The sequence below is a fragment of the Mchenga conophoros genome, linkage group LG4 (genome assembly GCF_057382185.1).
Source record: "Mchenga conophoros isolate Kocher_MC1m ecotype Shallow Benthic linkage group LG4, M_conophoros_male_GT1.1, whole genome shotgun sequence".
NCBI lineage: Eukaryota > Metazoa > Chordata > Actinopteri > Cichliformes > Cichlidae > Mchenga > Mchenga conophoros.
Window position 1 is genome coordinate 14040739 of NC_140529.1, and position 21206 is coordinate 14061944.

Genomic DNA, 21206 nt, shown 5'->3' on the forward strand with positions numbered 1-21206 from the left:
TTTAAAACTTTATTTTATTCTTTTTTTTTTTTTATGTCTGTGTTTGTGTGTGGAGTCCTGCCTGTGCCCCTCAACAATAACATTTAGCTATTATTCACAATTTTGCTAAATAAAATGATCCGGCTTGCATTAGTCACATGAAAACCATGAACCAAAGCTCACCTTTGGCAGCAGAACCAATAAGTAGGGTGTACAGCGTACACTATAGTCTATAACAACAGGAATATTAGGTTATTGTGTGCACGATGAAAGCTGTCTCGTGGCAACTGACGAATTGAAACAAATGAGCGTGCTGTGTGTGCAAAAGCGCAACAAAACATTACCTGTCCTTTTATTAAATGCTCAATTAGTGGTGGTCATTAGCTGCTAACTAACTGGGTAAGGGTTACAGGGGTCTTAGTCTGGCAACCGTTTTAGGGAACATATTTAGTTTTAAAGTAAGTTACAGGGCGTTCCCCTGCCTTTCTGGTATGCATATCCACATAATTATGGATTATTATAATTACGATATAAAAAACACAAACTGTAATTTAAAGAAAATACATTAAGAAACAGATTATATTACATTTATATTTCAAATATGACAAAAATGCAGATTTTTCAGCAGCAAAATTATTGTATCTCTACAGTTTAAATGTTTAATAGGCTTTCTGCCTGCACAGCTAGTCAAACAGATTGAATCATCATAAATGCATTATTTTATATTTATTATTTATTTTTTAAATTCTTATCACTTAGCACTAAGAATGAATAATAAGGGAAGGATTCTGGATCAGCACCATGATACAAACTTGTGGCCATAGTATGTACAGTATTCTGGAGAAGGTATGAAATGTAACTGTATATGCATGTGTGTATGTGCGTGTGTGTTTTATGTGCATAGATTTTTTTTGTTACATTCTTACCCTACTATGACAACCCCTTTCTTTTGCCCTACTAATACTCCGGTTTCAGTTTATTTCCCACATTTAAAAAAAAAATCTGTTGTCTTATGGTTCCAAGAGCTGTCACCAGTCTTTGCATTTAATTGTTATCTCATTACATTTCTTTAATTAGCTACCCTCTCTCCTATGGACTTTTTAATGTCTACAGTCTCAGATCAACACAGCCCTGTCCTCCAGCATTATCAGCATCAGGAGCAGCAGTAACCCCTCAACAGCAACATTGTACCCCATCAGGTAAAACATAGGCTACGTTTGCTTTGCATTGTCCCCACCCGATTACAGTGATATAGTTTGATGCGTTTTCATATTAGATGACGAATATGGTTCTATGTGCCCTTTTTAACTTTGAGCACCTGCCTCTTTGGAAATCTCTGCATGGCCCTGCTCAGCAGAGCTCTGACTTTTGGTCAGTCTGGCTGTAGTGCTGAAGAGAAACCAAGGGTTGTTCTTATTTCCTTCAATAAGTGATGAATAGTAAGATCTCTACTACTGAGGTTTTTTTTTTTAAAGCAGCAAATTGGCTTAAACTGGCTCCAGGCTAAATGATGATCTTCTAAATTAGTGAGAGGATATTTCTTCTCCAGCCTACGAGTTATCTGCTAGAAGTTGTTACTTGAGTCACCTTTGCCTTCCTATCAGGTTAAATGCATCTGGACATTGTCCTCTGGCATAAACAATGCATTTTCTTAAATTGTCACTCACTGGGTATTTTTTCTTTTTAAGACCGTTCTTTATAAACTTCTGAGATACTTCTGTGGGGAGTTCCACTTTCTGAGATTCTCAGACTAACCAATCTAGCACCAACAACTATGCCACATTAAAAGTCACTTAAATCACCTTTCTTCCCCATTCTGATGCTCGGTTTGAACTTCAGTGAGTCGTCTTGACCACGGTGCATGCTTAAATCCTAAATATACTGAACTGCTGCCATGTGATTGGCTAATTAGATATTTACATTAACAAGCAGTTGAACAAGTACACTTATTGAAATGGCTAGCGCCTGCCTGTTTGTGTGTGTGTGTCTTTGTCAGTGTTGGGACTAACGCGTTATTAAGTAACGCGTTACAGTAATTATGTTATTATTGTGATAACGAGCACGGTAAGTAGTTATTATGCCAAAACCAGGAACGCGGATTTAGAGAGGCTCGTTATTCGTTACTTCGTGTGGTGGCAATCGCGGAGCTTCCACAGATTCAGTAACATTAGCAAGTGGTGGAGGCAGCAGGTGGATGAGGGAAAAGGGAGGCAGGAGGAGGAGAGAAGTTATGACCTGCAGTCTATCTGGGTCAGATATAAACCAAGTTTAGTTGGAGTTATGCTGACTTTTTCGTACTGCGTGCTAGCTAGCATGACGGGGTTTCTATACAGCTGGGTGAGTGCTATGTTACTGATGTTGAACTTTATTTTGTTCATAAGGTTAATTATTAGAGTTGCCAGCCGTCCCCTCAAAAACAGAATCGTCTCATATTCAGAGAAAATATTACGTTTCTTATTGAGGTGAAAAGAAACAGTTTGTCCCGGACTTCAGCTACAATGAAAAAGACACAAAGCTGGAGTTATTCTGTGTCTTTGCTGCACAGCTGCCTCTTCTTCTCTCATTCTCCCCCCTCCCTCTCCTGTTTCTACTTCAATCATGAAACTGATCAATGATCAACTGATCGGCTTTTCTCTCTTGTTTGTTTATTGCCTACTTCGTGTGGACGTCGCGTTAAACAACAGCAGCATGTTTGATCAGCTGTTGTTAGAATTTATTTAATATTAATTTCTAGTATCAGCTGATGTTTGCTGGAGCCACAGCTGTAAAAGCTGCTGGTCATGATGTCGGTTTGGATATGTGATGAGATGGAAACATGAAGGTGAAACCAGGAGATGTCCTTACTGAATCATTAGAGCTGAACAGGTGATGGAGAAACAGGTTTACCTTTTAGGTGACATGAATGAGTTGAAGGGAAGTTATGAACTGTTTCTGAGAGACAAATAACACCAGGATCCTTTTTTTACTTAGCTGACAGCTGGTAACTGTGCAGGGGCGGGTCTAGCAAAGTTTTGCCAGGGGGGCCATGTAGGGCATTAACAGGGAAAGGGGGGCAGAAAGAAATACTTTTCTTTCTTATTCTCATTTAAAATGTCTAGCTTTTAAAAAATAATTATCTGAGTCTTACCACAAACGATTGATAGATTGATACATATAAACCATCAAGACAGTGTACATCACTGTCACAACAGCGTTTGTTTTCATTCAAAGGCTTTATGATTTTTCCTATAATGGTGGGCCGGTCTCTAGTCAAAATGCCCGGGCCGATTTTTTGTCCCAGTCCAGCCCTGTATGCAGCTCATCTGCAGTCTGGTGTTGCCTACATCTTTCTATTCAGAAGGCAGAATTTCCGAGTTCCGAGTACAATCGAAAGCACCACGACTGCAGTTTTTGTGTTGGATGTAAAAAGTGCACATGACGCTGTGACGTAGGCTAGAATCATGGCGGCAGTCAACGACGGTCCAGGCGTGGGATTTCTCTCGTGGAAATGTGCACATTATCTTTTCCTTTCTATTGGTAGGTGGCACAGAGCACTTGTGGCAAGTAAGCAAGCTAGAAGACTGGCAAAGTTATGGAAGAAACACATTAACAAGAGAAGTCTGAGTAAAACCAAAGTTACTTTCCCTAGTAACTAGTTACTTTGAAAGTAATGAGTAACTTGAAGTAACTGAGTTACTTTTGATGGAAGTAGCTAGTAATGTAACTAAGTTACTAATTTAAAGTAACTTACCCAACACTGGTCTTTGTGTATGTGTATGTACACAACGTGAGTGCTGTATTTTTTGTTTTTATTTTTGAATGTTGTTATTCCTGAATAATTTGCCAGTGTGTTGTTGTTGTTGTTTTTGTTGTTGTGTGTGTGTTTTTTTTTTTCCCCCCTTATTTTTATTTTTTCTGTGTTGCACGCCGGTTGCCTATAGGCCGGGGTGTAACAATGAAGACTTTTGGCTAAACTGTGTATTGCACCTTTTTCGCCCCATAGTCCCTTAATCTGTCCCTCTGCTAATCTGGTAAATCAATTGTCTTGTGCAGGTACCTCCAATATGACAAGGAGTGTAAGCGAGGATAAGGTCAGAATCTTTTTTATTTACTTATTCATTATTGACTTATTTATTTATTTGTTTTTTAACGTTTATCCCACACAGTCTTAATAATTTGTCAGTTCCTAAGTGTGCTTTATTTCTTGCAGCAGTCAGTGACTCAAGTAAAAAAAGGACAATGTACATGAAACATTGAAGGACTTCTCAGCAGGCTTCACCTTCAAGACAAAAAAACAAAGATGTCACCAGCAGACTTACTTAAAATATGTCCTCCTGTGAAACAGATCCATGACACATCTGAGAAAGATCTAGCGCGTACATTTCTTCAGAAGTTATCAATGCTGGACTATCGAGTCAGATACATTCCTGTAAGACAAGACGATGCTGATGTGAGCTATTCACAAACTGTTACGATTTCTGACAGTGATGACTTAGATGCTCTATTTAGCACCGGTGTAGATTCCCAATCAAAAGAGTGTCATGTGCATCCATGCTGGGAGTTAACCGCCAAGAAAAGACTGAAAAGATGAAGAGAGAATGAACAGAGAAGAAGAAACGGCTGATTTGGGCCTGTGTTTGATTTGGGAGGCCACACAGGAAGCTGTGAGAAGAGGGGACGAGGACCGGTGAGAGGTGAAGGCTGGACGTGTTCAAGTGAAAGTATAGGAAAATTGGGTTGAAAATTGAGGCTGAACTTGTGGGGTTTAGAAATGTCCAGAGCATCGCAACAGAAAGGTGAATTAAAAAAAGAGAGAGAGCGGGATGAAGAAATAAATAAACTAATAATACATAAATGAATAGAAAAATCTTTTGTATATGGCGAGGTGCTGTGGGCACCTAAGTCTTTGATAGTGTAGAATTTTCAAGTCAATACCATGGTTGCATCTACTGAAAATCTCTGTGAAGCTTAAATCTCAATGACCTTGACTTCAAGGTCAGAGGTCAACTTTTCTGAAAATCAGAGGAGTTTCACATTCATAACACAGGTATGTCTACTAGGAGGCTGAAGGGTAGCACTATATATTTATAAACAATCAAAAACAACAATTATAACACAATTTATTTCCAATTTGTATGGAATTTATTTCTGTAAAGGTGGTGTTTTAGGTCTGATTGAAGGACTGATGTGATGGTAAGGTGTCCGCTGCTGCGCTTTGAAGATTGGTAGGCTTTTTTTTTTTTAAATTTTCACAAGAATTGCTACTTCCCCTAGAGTTTTGGCCACTCCAACAATCAGAAGATTTCCCTATGAGCAAGCATTTAGCGACAGTGGGAAGGAAAAACTCCCTTTAAAAAGGAAGAAACCTTCAACAGAGCCAGGCTCAGGAAGGGACAGCCCTCTGCCACGACTGGTTGGGGTGGGGGGAGTGAAAATTTAAAAAAAGAAGCCAAAGTGATCATTTTTGGAGCAGCTTAATTAATTTTTGCATTGTAATTTGCTGTTAATGTCATTTTCCAACCCCAGTTTGTATTTTTATCACTTTTGTCCAGGGTGGAAGATGCCATGCTGGAGACTGATTCAGTATGGTCTTTCAATGTTGATACATGGGAACCTTTTAGAGAGGCCAGGGCTGAAAAAGGGATGCCGGAGAACCTGAGAGGGTGTTATCCGCTGGTGTGCATCCAAGGCCAACATCTCTTTAATTAGGCTGACAAATAAGCGTTGGCCAGCTTCTGGTCCTCGTCTAAACATCATTAGCTGTTCGAGGTCATCCAGACGTGTAAGTATTATGTATCTTGTCTCCAGGGATTCATGTCCTGTCCCTGGAACAGAGCCTTTATATTGTTCTTCCGTCTTAAATGTCCAGCGCTGTTGCTTGTATTTGTCTCCAATGAAATAGTTTTCAGTGTAGACGCCAGAGTCTAGCACATGATCTGGTGGCTGACCCTGAGTCTCTATGATGAATTTCAGATAATCATAGTCATTCTCCGAAGGGTAGAGTGGCACCCCTGTAGCAAGCTCCACAGCCACCAGCCCCAGAGACCACATGTCACTTGCTTCATTGTAAGGAAGGCCAAGCATAACCTCAGGTGCACAGTAACCAACCGTCCCCACAAAGTCACCAGGTATCACTGCAGACGCAGGACATGCGAGGCCAAAGTCTATAAGTTTGACTTTGATGGGAGACTCATGGCGGTTTACAACCATGATGTTTCCAGGTTTGAGGTCAGCGTGCACTATTCCCACAGAACTCAGGTGGGACAGAGCATTTGTGATTTGACCTAAAATTGGCCTGACTTCGCTTATGGGGAGACCCTGTTTATTCCGGTCCCCTATGTAGTCCCACAGGCATTGATCAAGGAGTTCAAATTTCAGGCAAACCCGCTGTCCGTCGTGGAAAAAGCCGTTCCATTGAACAATGTTGGCGGCATCTGGATCCAACCTTCGCAGCTGCTCCAAGATGAAAATTTCCACATGTGCCTGTTGCAGAATATCAGGGTCGCTCTTGTTGACTTTAATGGCAACAGCTTGGTTGGTTGTTGTGTCGCGACATTTGGCTACAATACCAAAGCCCCCTTCTCCGAGGAAAGCCTCTACCTTGTAGTGCTTTCCCAAAATGCTCCCTTTAACTAATTCAAGCTCATCTGAGCTGAATGATGGACTGGCTGATGTGTGGACGAATACTTGCTGAGAAAATTCAACCGAGTTTTGAAAACTGCAGTTGATTTTCTGTGATCTCTTGCTTTCCAAGTTTGAAGGGTGCTGAAAGACCACAGGGTTTTGTGATCTTTCAGCACTCATGTCAATGCACAGGGAACTCTTAGGGCTGAAAAAGGGATGCCGGAGAACCTCCGAGGGTGTTATCCGCTGGTGTGCATCCAAGGCCAACATCTGTTTAATTAAGCTGACAAATAAGCGTTGGCCAGCTTCTGGTCCTCGTCTAAACATTATTATTTGTTCAAGGTCATCCAGACGCGTCAGTTTTATGCATCTTGTCTCCAGGGACTCATATCCTGTCTCATACTGAAATTGTTGGTCAGTCTTAAATGTCCAGCGCTGTTGCTTGTCTTTGTCTTCAATGAAATAGTCTTCAGTGTAGACGCCAGAGTCTAGAACATGATCTGGTGGCTGACCCTGAGTCTCTATGATGAATTTCAAAACATCATAGTCTTCATTTCCAGGGTAGAGTGGCAGCCCTGTAGCAAGCTCCACAGCTACCAGCCCCAGAGACCACATGTCAATTGCTTCATTGTAAGGAAGGCCAAGCATAACCTCAGGTGCACAATAACCAACCGTCCCCACACGGTCACCAGGCATCACTGCAGACGCAGGACATGCGAGGCCAAAGTCTATAAGTTTGACTTTGATGGGAGACTCGTGGCGGTTTACAACCATGATGTTTCCAGGTTTGAGGTCAGCGTGCACCATTCCCACAGAACCCAGGTGGGACAGAGCATTTGTCAGTTGACCTAAAATTGGCCTGACTTCGCTTATGGGGAGACAGTGGTTTTTCCGGTCCCATATGTAGTCCCTCAGGCATTGATCAAGGAGTTCAAATTTCAGGCAAACCCGCTCTCCGTCGTGAAAAAAGCCGTTCCATTGAACAATGTTGGCGGCATCTGAATCCAACCTTCGCAGCTGCTCCAGGATGAAAATTTCCAATTTCGCCTGTTGCAGAATATCAGGGCGGCTCTTGTTCACTTTAATAGCCACAGCTCGGTTAGTCATGGTATCACGACATTTGGCTACAATACCAAAGCCCCCTTCTCCGAGGAAAGCCTCTACCTTGTAGTGCTTTCCCAAAATGCTCCCTTTAACTAATCCAAGCTCATTTGAGCTGAAGGATGGGTGAGCTGACATGGTGAAATGTGTCAGCTTGGTCGGTGAATTGCTAAGTAAAATTCTCTCAAAACTCTCCAAAAAGGGTTTGCTTGCTGTCAGGTCAAGGTCCGTTGAGCATTAAAGTTTAACAGAGCAAAGCTCCTACTTAAGGGTTTTTCTCTCAGCAAGATGATGACATAACAAAGGATCTATGTCATCATCTTGTGATGTCACAAGATGTCACCTTTTTTCACAAGATGCATTCCATTTGGATCAAAGGCATTCTATTTTTTCAGTTGAAACACTAAAAAAAAACAATGTTTCAACAGGCCAGGCTGCATTTTCTGCTGCGACATCTCAACAGGAGATAATAAGATAAAGACAAGGAAGACTGGTGATCTATCCATATCAGCAACATCGGCAGCTTTCTAGTGCAGGAAGTAATAAATTCAGCCCTCGTGTTTGCACTACAGGTTGCTTTCATGAGTATTTCTGTTTTTGTGGTGGGGGAATTTTTCCTCGTTCCAACGATGTAAACAAAAACATTAATTGTGCTTTCCGCAATGACTAGTAATCATTTTGTCCTACTGTTCATTTACAGAACAGGAAAGGTTTTGTTTGGTTATGATTGTTTTGCAAGAAATACTTCAATCACAGTGGGGTAGTCTTGATTAAAATGTTATATGAGAACTGTGGCACCATGTGTGACCAGATATTGGCATGTAGTCGTCGCCAGACTGTCATCAAAAGTGTGAAGTTTGGGACAGACTGGACAAAATACATTTTTAGAGATGAAAATCTTATGTCCAGTGATAAATGATCAAAATTCCACCACAAACATGGCTTTGACAAAGATGTCCCTTTCTGAAGTAACCCCAAAAAGTTCCTGAAGTAACCAAATGGAATTTAACCAGTGACCTCTCACTTTGCAGGCGAATGTGTAAACCAGCGATGCCTGGAAAACACTAAAACTGTGCCAAAATGTCATTTTACATTCAAAATGGCGGACTTCCAGACTTCCTCTTTGGATTGGGTTCACTGAATCTGTGTGTAATAAATGTCATACATGTATTTCAAGCTGTAAATAAGTTGTTAGAAGTTCTTTAAAATTTCTTAAGTGGTGCTGTAGATCCATTTCCGCAGTGCCAGTCACTTTTTAAAAAAAAGTACATTTTGACCTGATGTGAAGAATGCAAAAAATGTCATTAGTTTGGAAGCATGTTTGGTATATGATATACTTGCCTGACTAACAATAATTTATTATTACTATTACTACTGTTGTTGTTGTTGTACAATGGAGCCTTTCCCCTGTGAATGACCAGCTCCCAGCTAAAATGTGTATTTTGTGCCATTTATAAGGTCAGTGCTTTATCATACCTTAAACTGTGCAGAGTAAAAGCCTCAGTTGCTGGGAAAAGCACAGGTGTATTAGAGTTTTTCTGAATTGCTAAAACACTAAACCCCATTGTAAAAACTAAACTGTCAACTATGAAAACTCTTTCATCAAATCAGTCCCACTGTTGCCAAAATCTTAAACACTATTCAAAGCTCAGTCTCCCATTTAGCAAAACTCTAAACACAAAACACACTTAGCAGTGTGGTGCACCTGTTGTCGTGTGAAGGCTGTGTGCAGTAGTGATGTCTCCTGTGTGTCGAAGCTTTGAAGCGTGTGTCGGGTAATCTCGTGGTAGTTTTGTAAAGCGCGTATCGAGGCTTGCTTTGATTACGTATGCAGTGATGTTCGAGGCCTCGCGGGCAGTCCGTACCACGTGACTGATTCAGGAACTGGCTCGCCGGTTTGCACCAGATTCTAAATAAATTGGGCGGCAAAACACAGCTGATTCCCCGTCACATTGTGTTGTGGAATTGGATTACGTCCCAGTTACATACTTACTTGAACATTTCTCCTTCGATGGAACCAGCAAGGAAGAGAATATTTGTCTGACAACATTTAATCTCATCTCTCCTAATAAAGTATGCACACAGTAATAAATATCACAAATGATAAGTACCATAATATAAATCAACAACACCACAGATCTTATAATCTGATTTTAGTTTATTAAAAAGTGAAGCACCACACACTAGTTTGTGTCATTGTCCAGATGTACATAAGCATGATTACACAGTTACACAATCATACCAAACTCTGTCCTGATAGTTTCCACTTTCTCTTTTGTATCAGACATACTGAGACAATATTCGGGATAAATAACCATGAAAACAATTTATTTATTAAGTTTAGAGGTTTACACATCACATCATTATAATCATTGAGCCTGTCTGACTTTAATCGTCCAGTTGATGGCGCAGTAGAGCCAATGAATCGTCACAGTGCTTCGAACCATGAGTCGACCAGTTGGATGGAAAGCTTCAGTTCATCACAAGGCTTCATCTCACCATCACTAATGAAAGCTCTTATAATTTGGCTGCTATTAGAGACCATTGATTTAGTCTCTCTTTGGTTACTACGTGGATCTTTTTTCAGACAAATTAATGAAAAAAAATATAATAAATGGAAAAACAGAGTACAAATGTGGACAGTTAACTGGATATTACAGCGCGATTTCAGTGCATAAATACATAAATACAGGTCTGAGACGTAAGTGGTGCAATATTGATAGAGCTCACATGACTCCGTCCTGTTCGTATCCCAGAAATCCACCAGGATTTTAGTGCCTCATATACTGCACAGGTAGGGTTGCCAACTCCCTGAAAAATAAATAAGGGACACCTCGTGGCCAGGGCCGGGCGACCCAGTTGTCTTCACCCTTCCCAGTGTGGTGAATTTTCTAGCTCTTTTTTTGTGTGTGAAATTATTTTTTTTTAACCCTTTGACTTGAATTTGATTTAAGCAGATGCATATTCTTTGTGATATGAACACATGTGAAACAAATGATCATTTAGCCATTTATTTTTAGCTCAAAATGACAACATTAACACGATAAAACAGGTCTCTTTCTTAAACAGAAGCCTGTCATGCTTAACTTTTGAGAATATAAGTAAATCTTTCTTTAAAAGAACTCTGTCCTGCTTAACTTAAAATAATAGAAAACAATAGAAAGAAAAATATTCTTGTAACAGTGCACATTTAGTGTATTTAGTACAATTGGCTTCAGCTGAGGTATTATTTCAGCTTTTCTAATGCTAATCAGCTGCTCCCGTTTGAAAACCCGCTTGTTCCCATGATTACGCATCTTAACTCATCATCATTATTCATCTATGTATTACTTTTATGTATTAGTCATCTATTTGTTGTAATCATCTATCCTTGCAGTCGTTTATTACACAAAATAAATTATATTATCACACTTCTGGCCACATAGCGCTGATATTCACTGCACATGCCCATATTAACTTTTTCCAGCCAGGTGTTTTCCTTTTCCCATTCTTCCCTTTCTCTGAGGGGAACAAACATTGCTGCTCTAACGCTGGGCTCACACTGTGCGGTTTTAGGCCCATTTTGAGCCGATTTTTGAGTGATCGGACCGATTTTGGCCTTCATCGTGCGTCGTGTAGTATACGTGGGGTAACGAGAAGTGATTAACACCTCACGACCAGCTCCCGATCATCAATCGCTCGTGAGCCGCTCACACTGCTCGCGCGCAAACACGTAAACGCCGTGAAAAAGACGGAGCAGCACGGCTGTGCAGCGTGTGATCTGGACACAAGCGATGGAGGCACAACTTGTAGAACTTTGAAAAGCTCATCCGAGCCTTTTCGATGTGGCCTCACAAAATTATCACGACCACAACAACCGTGAAAATAGTTGGATCTACACTGCTGCTCAGTCACAGCTGCCTGATCAATGTTTTTCATTAGCAATTTAGCAAAGTTGATGGTGGTGTGCGTGTCTGTGTGAGTGAAAGACAGAGCGAGCGACAGATTTTCTGTTATAACCTTAATTTTATGGACGCACAGTGTGAGCACTCAGGTCGCATCAGAGCATCGGGCGGTATAGTGTGAGACCTGCATCGTGACCTACCAACTTCTAACCCCTGCGAGTCAATCTTGCAGTTTGAGCAGGAGCTGAATAACGCGACTGAAAAAATCGCACAGTGTCTGCCCAGCTTTAGGTGTACTGTCGTCCGAGACTTGCACCGCAGTGTCGGCGTTTGTTTCCCTGTTGGCCATGCTTCTTGTTGTGGTCATCTGTTGTCTTCCGGTATTTTCTCCGTAAGCGACCTTTCCTCGACCAATGAGATGAGCGGTAATCTGAATTGTCATACTCGAATTGTCATAAGTGTGCTGTCAGCTCATTGGTCACAAAGCAGGAGAGGGGCTGGGAATTATGTTTTCAAACAAAGCGTTAATTCCATAAACATTTATAGACTACTTTTGATTCTCACTGTATTACGGGACAAAGTGCGTCCCTTATTAGCTCAATACGGGACGTGTACTTTTGTTTCTAAATACGGGATGATTCCGTATTTTAAGGGACGGTTGGCAACCCTATGCACAGGTCATTGGCACACCTGAGATTCAGGACGACATGCTAAGCAGTGCTGTGTCACCATCAATAATACACCATATTAATGCAAGGTACAATTACAGCTGGGCTCCGCCACATTTTATTTTAACAGAGGAAATAAAATATGCAGAGCTAGCTGAGTTGGTTGAAATTCAGTTGCTACTTTAAGAGAATTTCATACAAGAATAATTGCAGATAAAATAGGTTATTAAAGCTGTCATCATTGCTTCAGTGCCATATTCTCTCTGCTGTAACTCCGATTTGAAGAGGGCTTGTTTAGGCAACAACTCAGAGCACTAACTATACGATCACTGCCGGTCACTTAGGTGATTTGTTATAAATGTGAAAACAGCTATGCAGGTTTAATGCAAGGAAGTCTTTACTCAGTGTTTGGCATGGGTCCTAAATGAAGGAGGGGTAGTCTGTCAGTCACTGCATTCCTCACCTGCATGGGAAACTTCCCAAACTGGAAGTTATCAGAAACATTGGAGACAATACTGAATCCACCAGAGACAGCTGGGACAGGTCCTAGTCATTACCATACAGAAAAGAACGGATTTATTTCAGTTCAGTTCAAATTAATAAGGTGAAGAAAAAACAGAGACTGCATCTTATGTGTTTTCTATTCTATTCTAGTAGTTTTAGAATCCAATAACTACACAAACAATCATGGCAGTGAGGTGTGGAGGGCCAGGAGTGACAAAATGAATGAATTAAATATGCCATTAATTATTGAATTAAATGTTTCATTATTTAATTAAATGCCCATTCACTTCACTAGTGTTTGTAGTTGTTGTTGAGAAATGCCCACTGAAAGAATGGCCACCAGGGCAAGTGCCTGTAATCGGATTACAGTAACACGTTACTTGTAACGCATTACTGCCCATCTCTGTTGAGAACAAATAATGTAAATGAATAATAGTGTTCAAATTGTTCATTAAAACTCTGCATATCTCAGAAAAACTAAAAAAAAATCAGCTTTCTTCACTCACTTCTTTACAATGCAGCCATTACAGTCTTCTTTGATTGGTCGCTGCAGGATTGCCATTCTTCTCATGTTTAGTTTTTTTCCTATCAGTGTTTTAATTCTATGAAATAAATTTTTCAAAGTCACTTTTTGCTTTCACTAGCTTGTTTTTAGTGTCCCACTTTTGGATCTTCTGAACTCACTCTGATTAAAGTTGTCATTGTACTAATGTTATTCATGTGCAGCTGACTTCACAGCTGTGTGTGTTGTTTTTTTTTATTGCTTTTTTGCAACTTTTTGTGATATCTAAATGTTTAACCTGTTCAATAACATTATTACTATTCAGTGATTATTATATATGATTATCACTTGGCTACGTGAACATACATAAATCTGTTAAATCTCAGCGACAGAAGCATGTCTTCATGCGCACACACAGTTTCTACTCCCATTCATTCAGGTTTATATTTACAACTTTTACAGGAAGAATGGACAGCCATCACTTTAAGGAAAAACAAAGAGAGAGAGAGAGAGATTATAAGTTCAGGGCAGGTCAGTTTTTATAGAAATGCATAGATGTGTGTTGTACTTCCATCTGGCTTATTACTTTCTAATGCAGGGGAAAGACATTGGCAAAGAAACACCTACTACATAAATACATTCCCGGACATTCCCGGACTCTCTCATCATTGCTCTTGGGGACTTTAACAAAGCCAATCTGAGCCATGAGCTTCCGAAATATAAGCAGTATATTAAATGCCCGACCAGAGAGGAGAGGACATTAGACCACTGCTACAGCACGATCGGCAGGGCCTATCGCGCGGTGCCCCGCACTTCACTCGGACTTTCTGACCACATCATGATCCACCTAATCCCCGCGTACAGACAGAGGCTGAAGCTCTCCAAACCTGTCGTGAGGACAAAAAAACTGTGGAGCAACGAGGCTGTGGAGGAGCTTCGCACGTGTTTGGAGTCTACAGACTGGGACACAATGAAGGCTGCTTCTAACAGCTTGGACGAGTTTACGGACACTGTCACCTCCTATATCCACTTCTGTGAGGACAGCATTGTGCCATCACGCACCATTGTGAGTTATAACAATGACAAACCCTGGTTTACTCCTAAACTCAAACAGCTGTGGCTGGAAAAGAGAAAGGCGTTCAGAAGCAGAGACAGGGACTGCTACAGAGAGGCCAAATACAGGTTCACTAAAGAAGTGGACATTGCTAAATATCAGCACTCTGAGAAGATGCAGCAGCAGATCTCAGAGAATGACTCGGCCTCTGTGTGGAAAGGTTTTAGGAATATCACCAACTACAAGCCTAAAACCCCCCACTCCACTGATGACTTGCTCTTGGCCAACACCCTTAACGACTTTTACTGCCGTTTTGACGAGCCATCAGGCAGCCTTCACACCTCCAACGGCCCCAACAATAGAGGCACTTTGGACACTAATTCCCCCACCTCTCCCCCCTCCATAGAGCCATCACCACCTTCAAACTGTTCACCTACAACACCCCCCTCCTCACCCCACACAAAAGAGGATTTCACACCACTTCCTCCCACCACAACTCTTCATATTCATGAAGCAGATGTGAGGAAGCAGTTTAAGAGTCTGAATGCTCGAAAAGCTCCCGGCCCAGACGGTGTGTCTCCTGCCACCCTCAGACACTGTGCAAACGAGCTGGCCCCAGTGTTTTCTGGCATTTTCAACTCCTCACTGCAGGCATGTCATGTGCCTGCCTGCTTCAAGTCCTCTACCATAATCCCTGTCCCCAAGAAACCTAGGATCACTGGACTAAATGACTACAGACCCGTGGCTCTGACATCTGTGGTCATGAAGTCATTTGAGCGCCTAGTTCTCTCCCATCTCAAGACCCTCACGGCCCCCCTCCTGGACCCCCTGCAGTTTGCATACAGAACCAACAGGTCTGTAGATGACGCCATCAACATGGCCCTACACTTCATCCTGCAGCATCTGGACTCCCCAGGAACCTACGCCAGGATCCTGTTTGTGGACTTCAGCTCTGCCTTCAACACCATCCTTCCAGACCATCTCCGAGACAAGCTTTCCCAGATGAATGTGCCTGATCCCATCTGCCGGTGGATCACTGACTTCCTGACGGACAGGAAGCAGCATGTGAGGCTGGGAAAGAATGTCTCGGACTCTCGGACCATCAGCACCGGCTCCCCTCAGGGCTGTGTTCTTTCTCCTCTGCTCTTCTCCATGTACACCAACTGCTGCACCTCCACCCACCAGTCTGTCAAGCTAATCAAGTTTGCAGATGACACCACCGTTATTGGGCTCATCTCGGACGGGGATGAGTCTGACAGGAGGGAGGTTGAACGTCTGGTGTCCTGGTGCAGCCACAACAACCTGGTGCTGAATGCCCAGAAGACAGTGGAGATTATTGTGGACTTCAGGAAGCACACAGCCCCACTCCCCCCCCATCATCCTGACTGACACCCCCATCACCTCTGTGGACTCATTCCGCTTCCTGGGTACCACCATCACTCAGGACCTGAAGTGGGAGCCCACCATCACCTCCGTCATCAAGAAAGCCCAGCAGAGGATGTACTTCCTGAGGCAGCTGAAGAAATTCAACCTGCCAACATGGACGATGATGCAATTCTACACCGCAATCATCGAGTCCATCCTCACCTCCTCCATCACCGTGTGGTACGCTGGAGCCACTATCAGGGACAAACAGAGACTGCAGCGTGTTGTGCGCTCTGCTGAGAAGGTGATTGGCTGTAGACTCCCATCTCTGCAGGACCTGTACACCTCCAGGACACTGGGGCGTGCAGCTCGGATCTCAGCTGACCCTTCTCACCCTGGACACAGTCTGTTTGACCTGCTACCCTCAGGCAGGAGGCTCCGGTCCATTCGCACCAGAACCTCTCGCCATAAGAACAGTTTCTTCCCCTCTGCTGTTGAACACATGAACAATAACCGTACGACTGTTCCCACCACTAACACATGACCCTACGCTGTGTTCACTGCATCATTCCATGTTTTGGCACTGATCACCACCTGCACTCATGTATATATCTTTCTACGTAGCACTTTTAATTCTTATTCTCATGTATATATCTCATGTATATCTCATGCATATATCTTTCTACGTAGCACTTTTAATTCTTATTCTTACTTTTATTTTTTCATGTCTATTTAAGCGCAATTTATGACAGTATGTTTGCACTGAAGCACCGCAGCAATTTCCTAATGTTGTAAACCTGCTCAACATTTGGCAATAAAACCCTTTCTGATTCTGATTCTGAATAGTTTGATTTGAAGTTGCTCTTTTGAGTCCTCTCTATTGACTCTGACATCCTGCTGTTAACAGTTTCATGGTATTGCTTTGTTTGCTTTAAACAAACCTCACAGGGTGGTAGAATATGTCTGCGGTGCAGAGGTCCTTGGATCGCCTCTCTGTTGTCTTTGTTGACAGCAATGAAGGTGGTGAAAGAACTGCTCACTCCTGATTGGACACTGAGCTGCACCACCTTCTCCTTCACTCCTCCATCTTGCTGTCCTCTGAGCTCTCTCTCCTTCATCTCCAGGGAACGAATCAGAGTGCGAGCACCCAACCTGTGGACTGTTAATCTGCAGACAAGGAAGAAAACATTTACAGTTCTAATGTTTCCTATTTTTGCTACATTTGTACATCACTGACTTTTCTGTTTTTCTGTGCTGAGGGTGCATTCTTTTTATATTAGAATTAGTAGAGTTACAGAGGGTATATAGAGTGTGAACATAAAATAAGAGCTTGATTAGGCTGTAGAAACGGATGAAAATCCAGTAAAGTGAAGAGTGTGTGTGTGTGTGTGTGTCTGGCAGGAAGTGAAGCAGGAAGTCTGAATATAGCTTGTGAGCTTGTGAGAGACGTTTCAAAAGGAAAACAGAGGAATTAGAGAGTGAAAGTGCTAAGAAATAGTAATGAAAATGATATTAAATAAATGTCTTAGTGTGTTAATACAGGTGCCCATGGACTTGGCTCAACCTCAGATGAGTACAGCGGCAAAATGATAGATTAACATAATTGGAAAGACAAACAGGCCAGGCTTTGGCTGAAACTTTACAGCTTCACCTCTCATCCTGCCCTTATCCTGAGAAGAAGCTTAAAGGACAGTCAATCTCCTGATGAAGACAGAAGACAGACAGAACAACACCGTAGATTTGAAGAATTAACAGAAGGCAGAAGACAGTACAACTGACCTAAAACACTGAAGGGTCCAGCAGCATGTATGTTAATGGAACATGTGCTCTGAATTACAAGCTGGAAAGTGTACCAGTGACATGACTGTGTGAAAGCACTGCATTGGACTGTCTGAGTTCATATTTGCCATGCTGGGAGTTAACCGCCAAGAAAAGACTGAAAAGTTGAAGAGAGAATGAACAGAGAAGAAGAAACGGCTGATTTGGGCCTGTGTTTGATTTGGGAGGCCACACAGGAAGCTGTGAGAAGAGGGGACGAGGACCGGTGAGAGGTGAAGGCTGGACGTGTTCAAGTGAAAGTATAGGAAAATTGGGTTGAAAATTGAGGCTGAACTTGTGGGGTTTAGAAATGTCCAGAGCATCGCAACAGAAAGGTGAAATTAAAAAAAAGAGAGAGCGGGATGAAGAAATAAATAAACTAATAATACATAAATGAATAGAAAAATCTTTTGTATATGGCGAGGTGCTGTGGGCACCTAAGTCTTTGATAGTGTAGAATTTTCAAGTCAATACCATGGTTGCATCTACTGAAAATCTCTGTGAAGCTTAAATCTCAATGACCTTGACTTCAAGGTCAGAGGTCAACTTTTCTGAAAATCAGAGGAGTTTCACATTCATAACACAGGTATGTCTACTAGGAGGCTGAAGAGTAGCACTATATATTTATAAACAATCAAAAACAACAATTATTACACAATTTATTTCCAATTTGTATGGAATTTATTTCTGTAAAGGTGGTGTTTTAGGTCTGATTGAAGGACTGATGTGATGGTAAGGTGTCCGCTGCTGCGCTTTGAAGATTGGTAGGCTTTTTTTTTTTTTAATTTTCACAAGAATTGCTACTTCCCCTAGAGTTTTGGCCACTCCAACAATCAGAAGATTTCCCTATGAGCAAGCATTTAGCGACAGTGGGAAGGAAAAACTCCCTTTTAAAAAGGAAGAAACCTTCAACAGAGCCAGGCTCAGGAAGGGACAGCCCTCTGCCACGACTGGTTGGGGTGGGGGGAGTGAAAATTTAAAAAAAAGAAGCCAAAGTGATCATTTTTGGAGCAGCTTAATTAATTTTTGCATTGTAATTTGCTGTTAATGTCATTTTCCAACCCCAGTTTGTATTTTTATCACTTTTGTCCAGGGTGGAAGATGCCATGCTGGAGACTGATTCAGTATGGTCTTTCAATGTTGATACATGGGAACCTTTTAGAGAGGCCAGGGCTGAAAAAGGGATGCCGGAGAACCTGAGAGGGTGTTATCCGCTGGTGTGCATCCAAGGCCAACATCCCTTTAATTAGGCTGACAAATAAGCGTTGGCCAGCTTCTGGTCCTCGTCTAAACATCATTAGCTGTTCGAGGTCATCCAGACGTGTAAGTATTATGTATCTTGTCTCCAGGGATTCATGTCCTGTCCCTGGAACAGAGTCTTTATATTGTTCTTCCGTCTTAAATGTCCAGCGCTGTTGCTTGTATTTGTCTCCAATGAAATAGTTTTCAGTGTACACGCCAGAGTCTAGCACATGATCTGGTGGCTGACCCTGAGTCTCTATGATGAATTTCAGATAATCATAGTCATTCTCCGAAGGGTAGAGTGGCACCCCTGTAGCAAGCTCCACAGCCACCAGCCCCAGAGACCACATGTCACTTGCTTCATTGTAAGGAAGGCCAAGCATAACCTCAGGTGCACAGTAACCAACCGTCCCCACAAAGTCACCAGGTATCACTGCAGACGCAGGACATGCGAGGCCAAAGTCTATAAGTTTGACTTTGATGGGAGACTCATGGCGGTTTACAACCATGATATTTCCAGGTTTGAGGTCAGCGTGCACTATTCCCACAGAACTCAGGTGGGACAGAGCATTTGTGATTTGACCTAAAATTGGCCTGACTTCGCTTATGGGGAGACCCTGTTTATTCCGGTCCCCTATGTAGTCCCACAGGCATTGATCAAGGAGTTCAAATTTCAGGCAAACCCGCTGTCCGTCGTGGAAAAAGCCGTTCCATTGAACAATGTTGGCGGCATCTGGATCCAACCTTCGCAGCTGCTCCAAGATGAAAATTTCCACATGTGCCTGTTGCAGAATATCAGGGTCGCTCTTGTTGACTTTAATGGCAACAGCTTGGTTGGTTGTTGTGTCGCGACATTTGGCTACAATACCAAAGCCCCCTTCTCCGAGGAAAGCCTCTACCTTGTAGTGCTTTCCCAAAATGCTCCCTTTAACTAATTCAAGCTCATCTGAGCTGAATGATGGACTGGCTGATGTGTGGACGAATACTTGCTGAGAAAATTCAACCGAGTTTTGAAAACTGCAGTTGATTTTCTGTGATCTCTTGCTTTCCAAGTTTGAAGGGTGCTGAAAGACCACAGGGTTTTGTGATATTTCAGCACTCATGTCAATGCACAGGGAACTCTTAGGGCTGAAAAAGGGATGCCGGAGAACCTCCGAGGGTGTTATCCGCTGGTGTGCATCCAAGGCCAACATCTGTTTAATTAAGCTGACAAATAAGCGTTGGCCAGCTTCTGGTCCTCGTCTAAACATTATTATTTGTTCAAGGTCATCCAGACGCGTCAGTTTTATGCATCTTGTCTCCAGGGACTCATATCCTGTCTCATACTGAAATTGTTGGTCAGTCTTAAATGTCCAGCGCTGTTGCTTGTCTTTGTCTTCAATGAAATAGTCTTCAGTGTAGACGCCAGAGTCTAGAACATGATCTGGTGGCTGACCCTGAGTCTCTATGATGAATTTCAAAACATCATAGTCTTCATTTCCAGGGTAGAGTGGCAGCCCTGTAGCAAGCTCCACAGCTACCAGCCCCAGAGACCACATGTCAATTGCTTCATTGTAAGGAAGGCCAAGCATAACCTCAGGTGCACAATAACCAACCGTCCCCACACGGTCACCAGGCATCACTGCAGATGCAGGACATGCGAGGCCAAAGTCTATAAGTTTGACTTTGATGGGAGACTCGTGGCGGTTTACAACCATGATGTTTCCAGGTTTGAGGTCAGCGTGCACCATTCCCACAGAACCCAGGTGGGACAGAGCATTTGTCAGTTGACCTAAAATTGGCCTGACTTCGCTTATGGGGAGACAGTGGTTTTTCCGGTCCCATATGTAGTCCCTCAGGCATTGATCAAGGAGTTCAAATTTCAGGCAAACCCGCTCTCCGTCGTGAAAAAAGCCGTTCCATTGAACAATGTTGGCGGCATCTGAATCCAACCTTCGCAGCTGCTCCAGGATGAAAATTTCCAATTTCGCCTGTTGCAGAATATCAGGGCGGCTCTTGTTCACTTTAATAGCCACAGCTCGGTTGGTCATGGTATCACGACATTTGGCTACAATACCAAAGCCCCCTTCTCCGAGGAAAGCCTCTACCTTGTAGTGCTTTCCCAAAATGCTCCCTTTAACTAATCCAAGCTCATTTGAGCTGAAGGATGGGTGAGCTGACATGGTGAAATGTGTCGGCTTGGTCGGTGAATTGCTAAGTAAAATTCTCTCAAAACTCTCCAAAAAGGGTTTGCTTGCTGTCAGGTCAAGGTCCGTTGAGCATTAAAGTTTAACAGAGCAAAGCTCCTACTTAAGGGTTTTTTCTCTCAGCAAGATGATGACATAACAAAGGATCTATGTCATCATCTTGTGATGTCACAAGATGTCACCTTTTTTCACAAGATGCATTCCATTTGGATCAAAGGCATTCTATTTTTTCAGTTGAAACACTAAAAAAAAACAATGTTTCAACAGGCCAGGCTGCATTTTCTGCTGCAACATCTCAAC

General features: G+C 42.4%; 1 protein-coding gene and 1 pseudogene across 1 annotated transcript; one reads left to right on the forward strand and one right to left on the reverse strand.

Moving 5' to 3' along the window:
* Nucleotides 1-1319: 1319 nt before the first annotated feature.
* LOC146575699 (interferon-induced very large GTPase 1-like) overlaps nt 1320-21206 on the forward strand; it is a 108075-nt pseudogene continuing 88188 nt past the window's right edge.
* LOC146575700 (uncharacterized) lies at nt 5402-20996 on the reverse strand. The gene is made up of 3 exons (XM_085272453.1): nt 18626-20996; nt 16607-16819; nt 5402-7895 (listed from the first exon to the last, which is right to left on the reverse strand). Exons 1-3 carry the CDS (start codon nt 20880-20882, stop codon nt 5539-5541), a joined length of 4827 nt encoding a protein of 1608 aa, XP_085128579.1. The 5' UTR covers nt 20883-20996; the 3' UTR covers nt 5402-5538.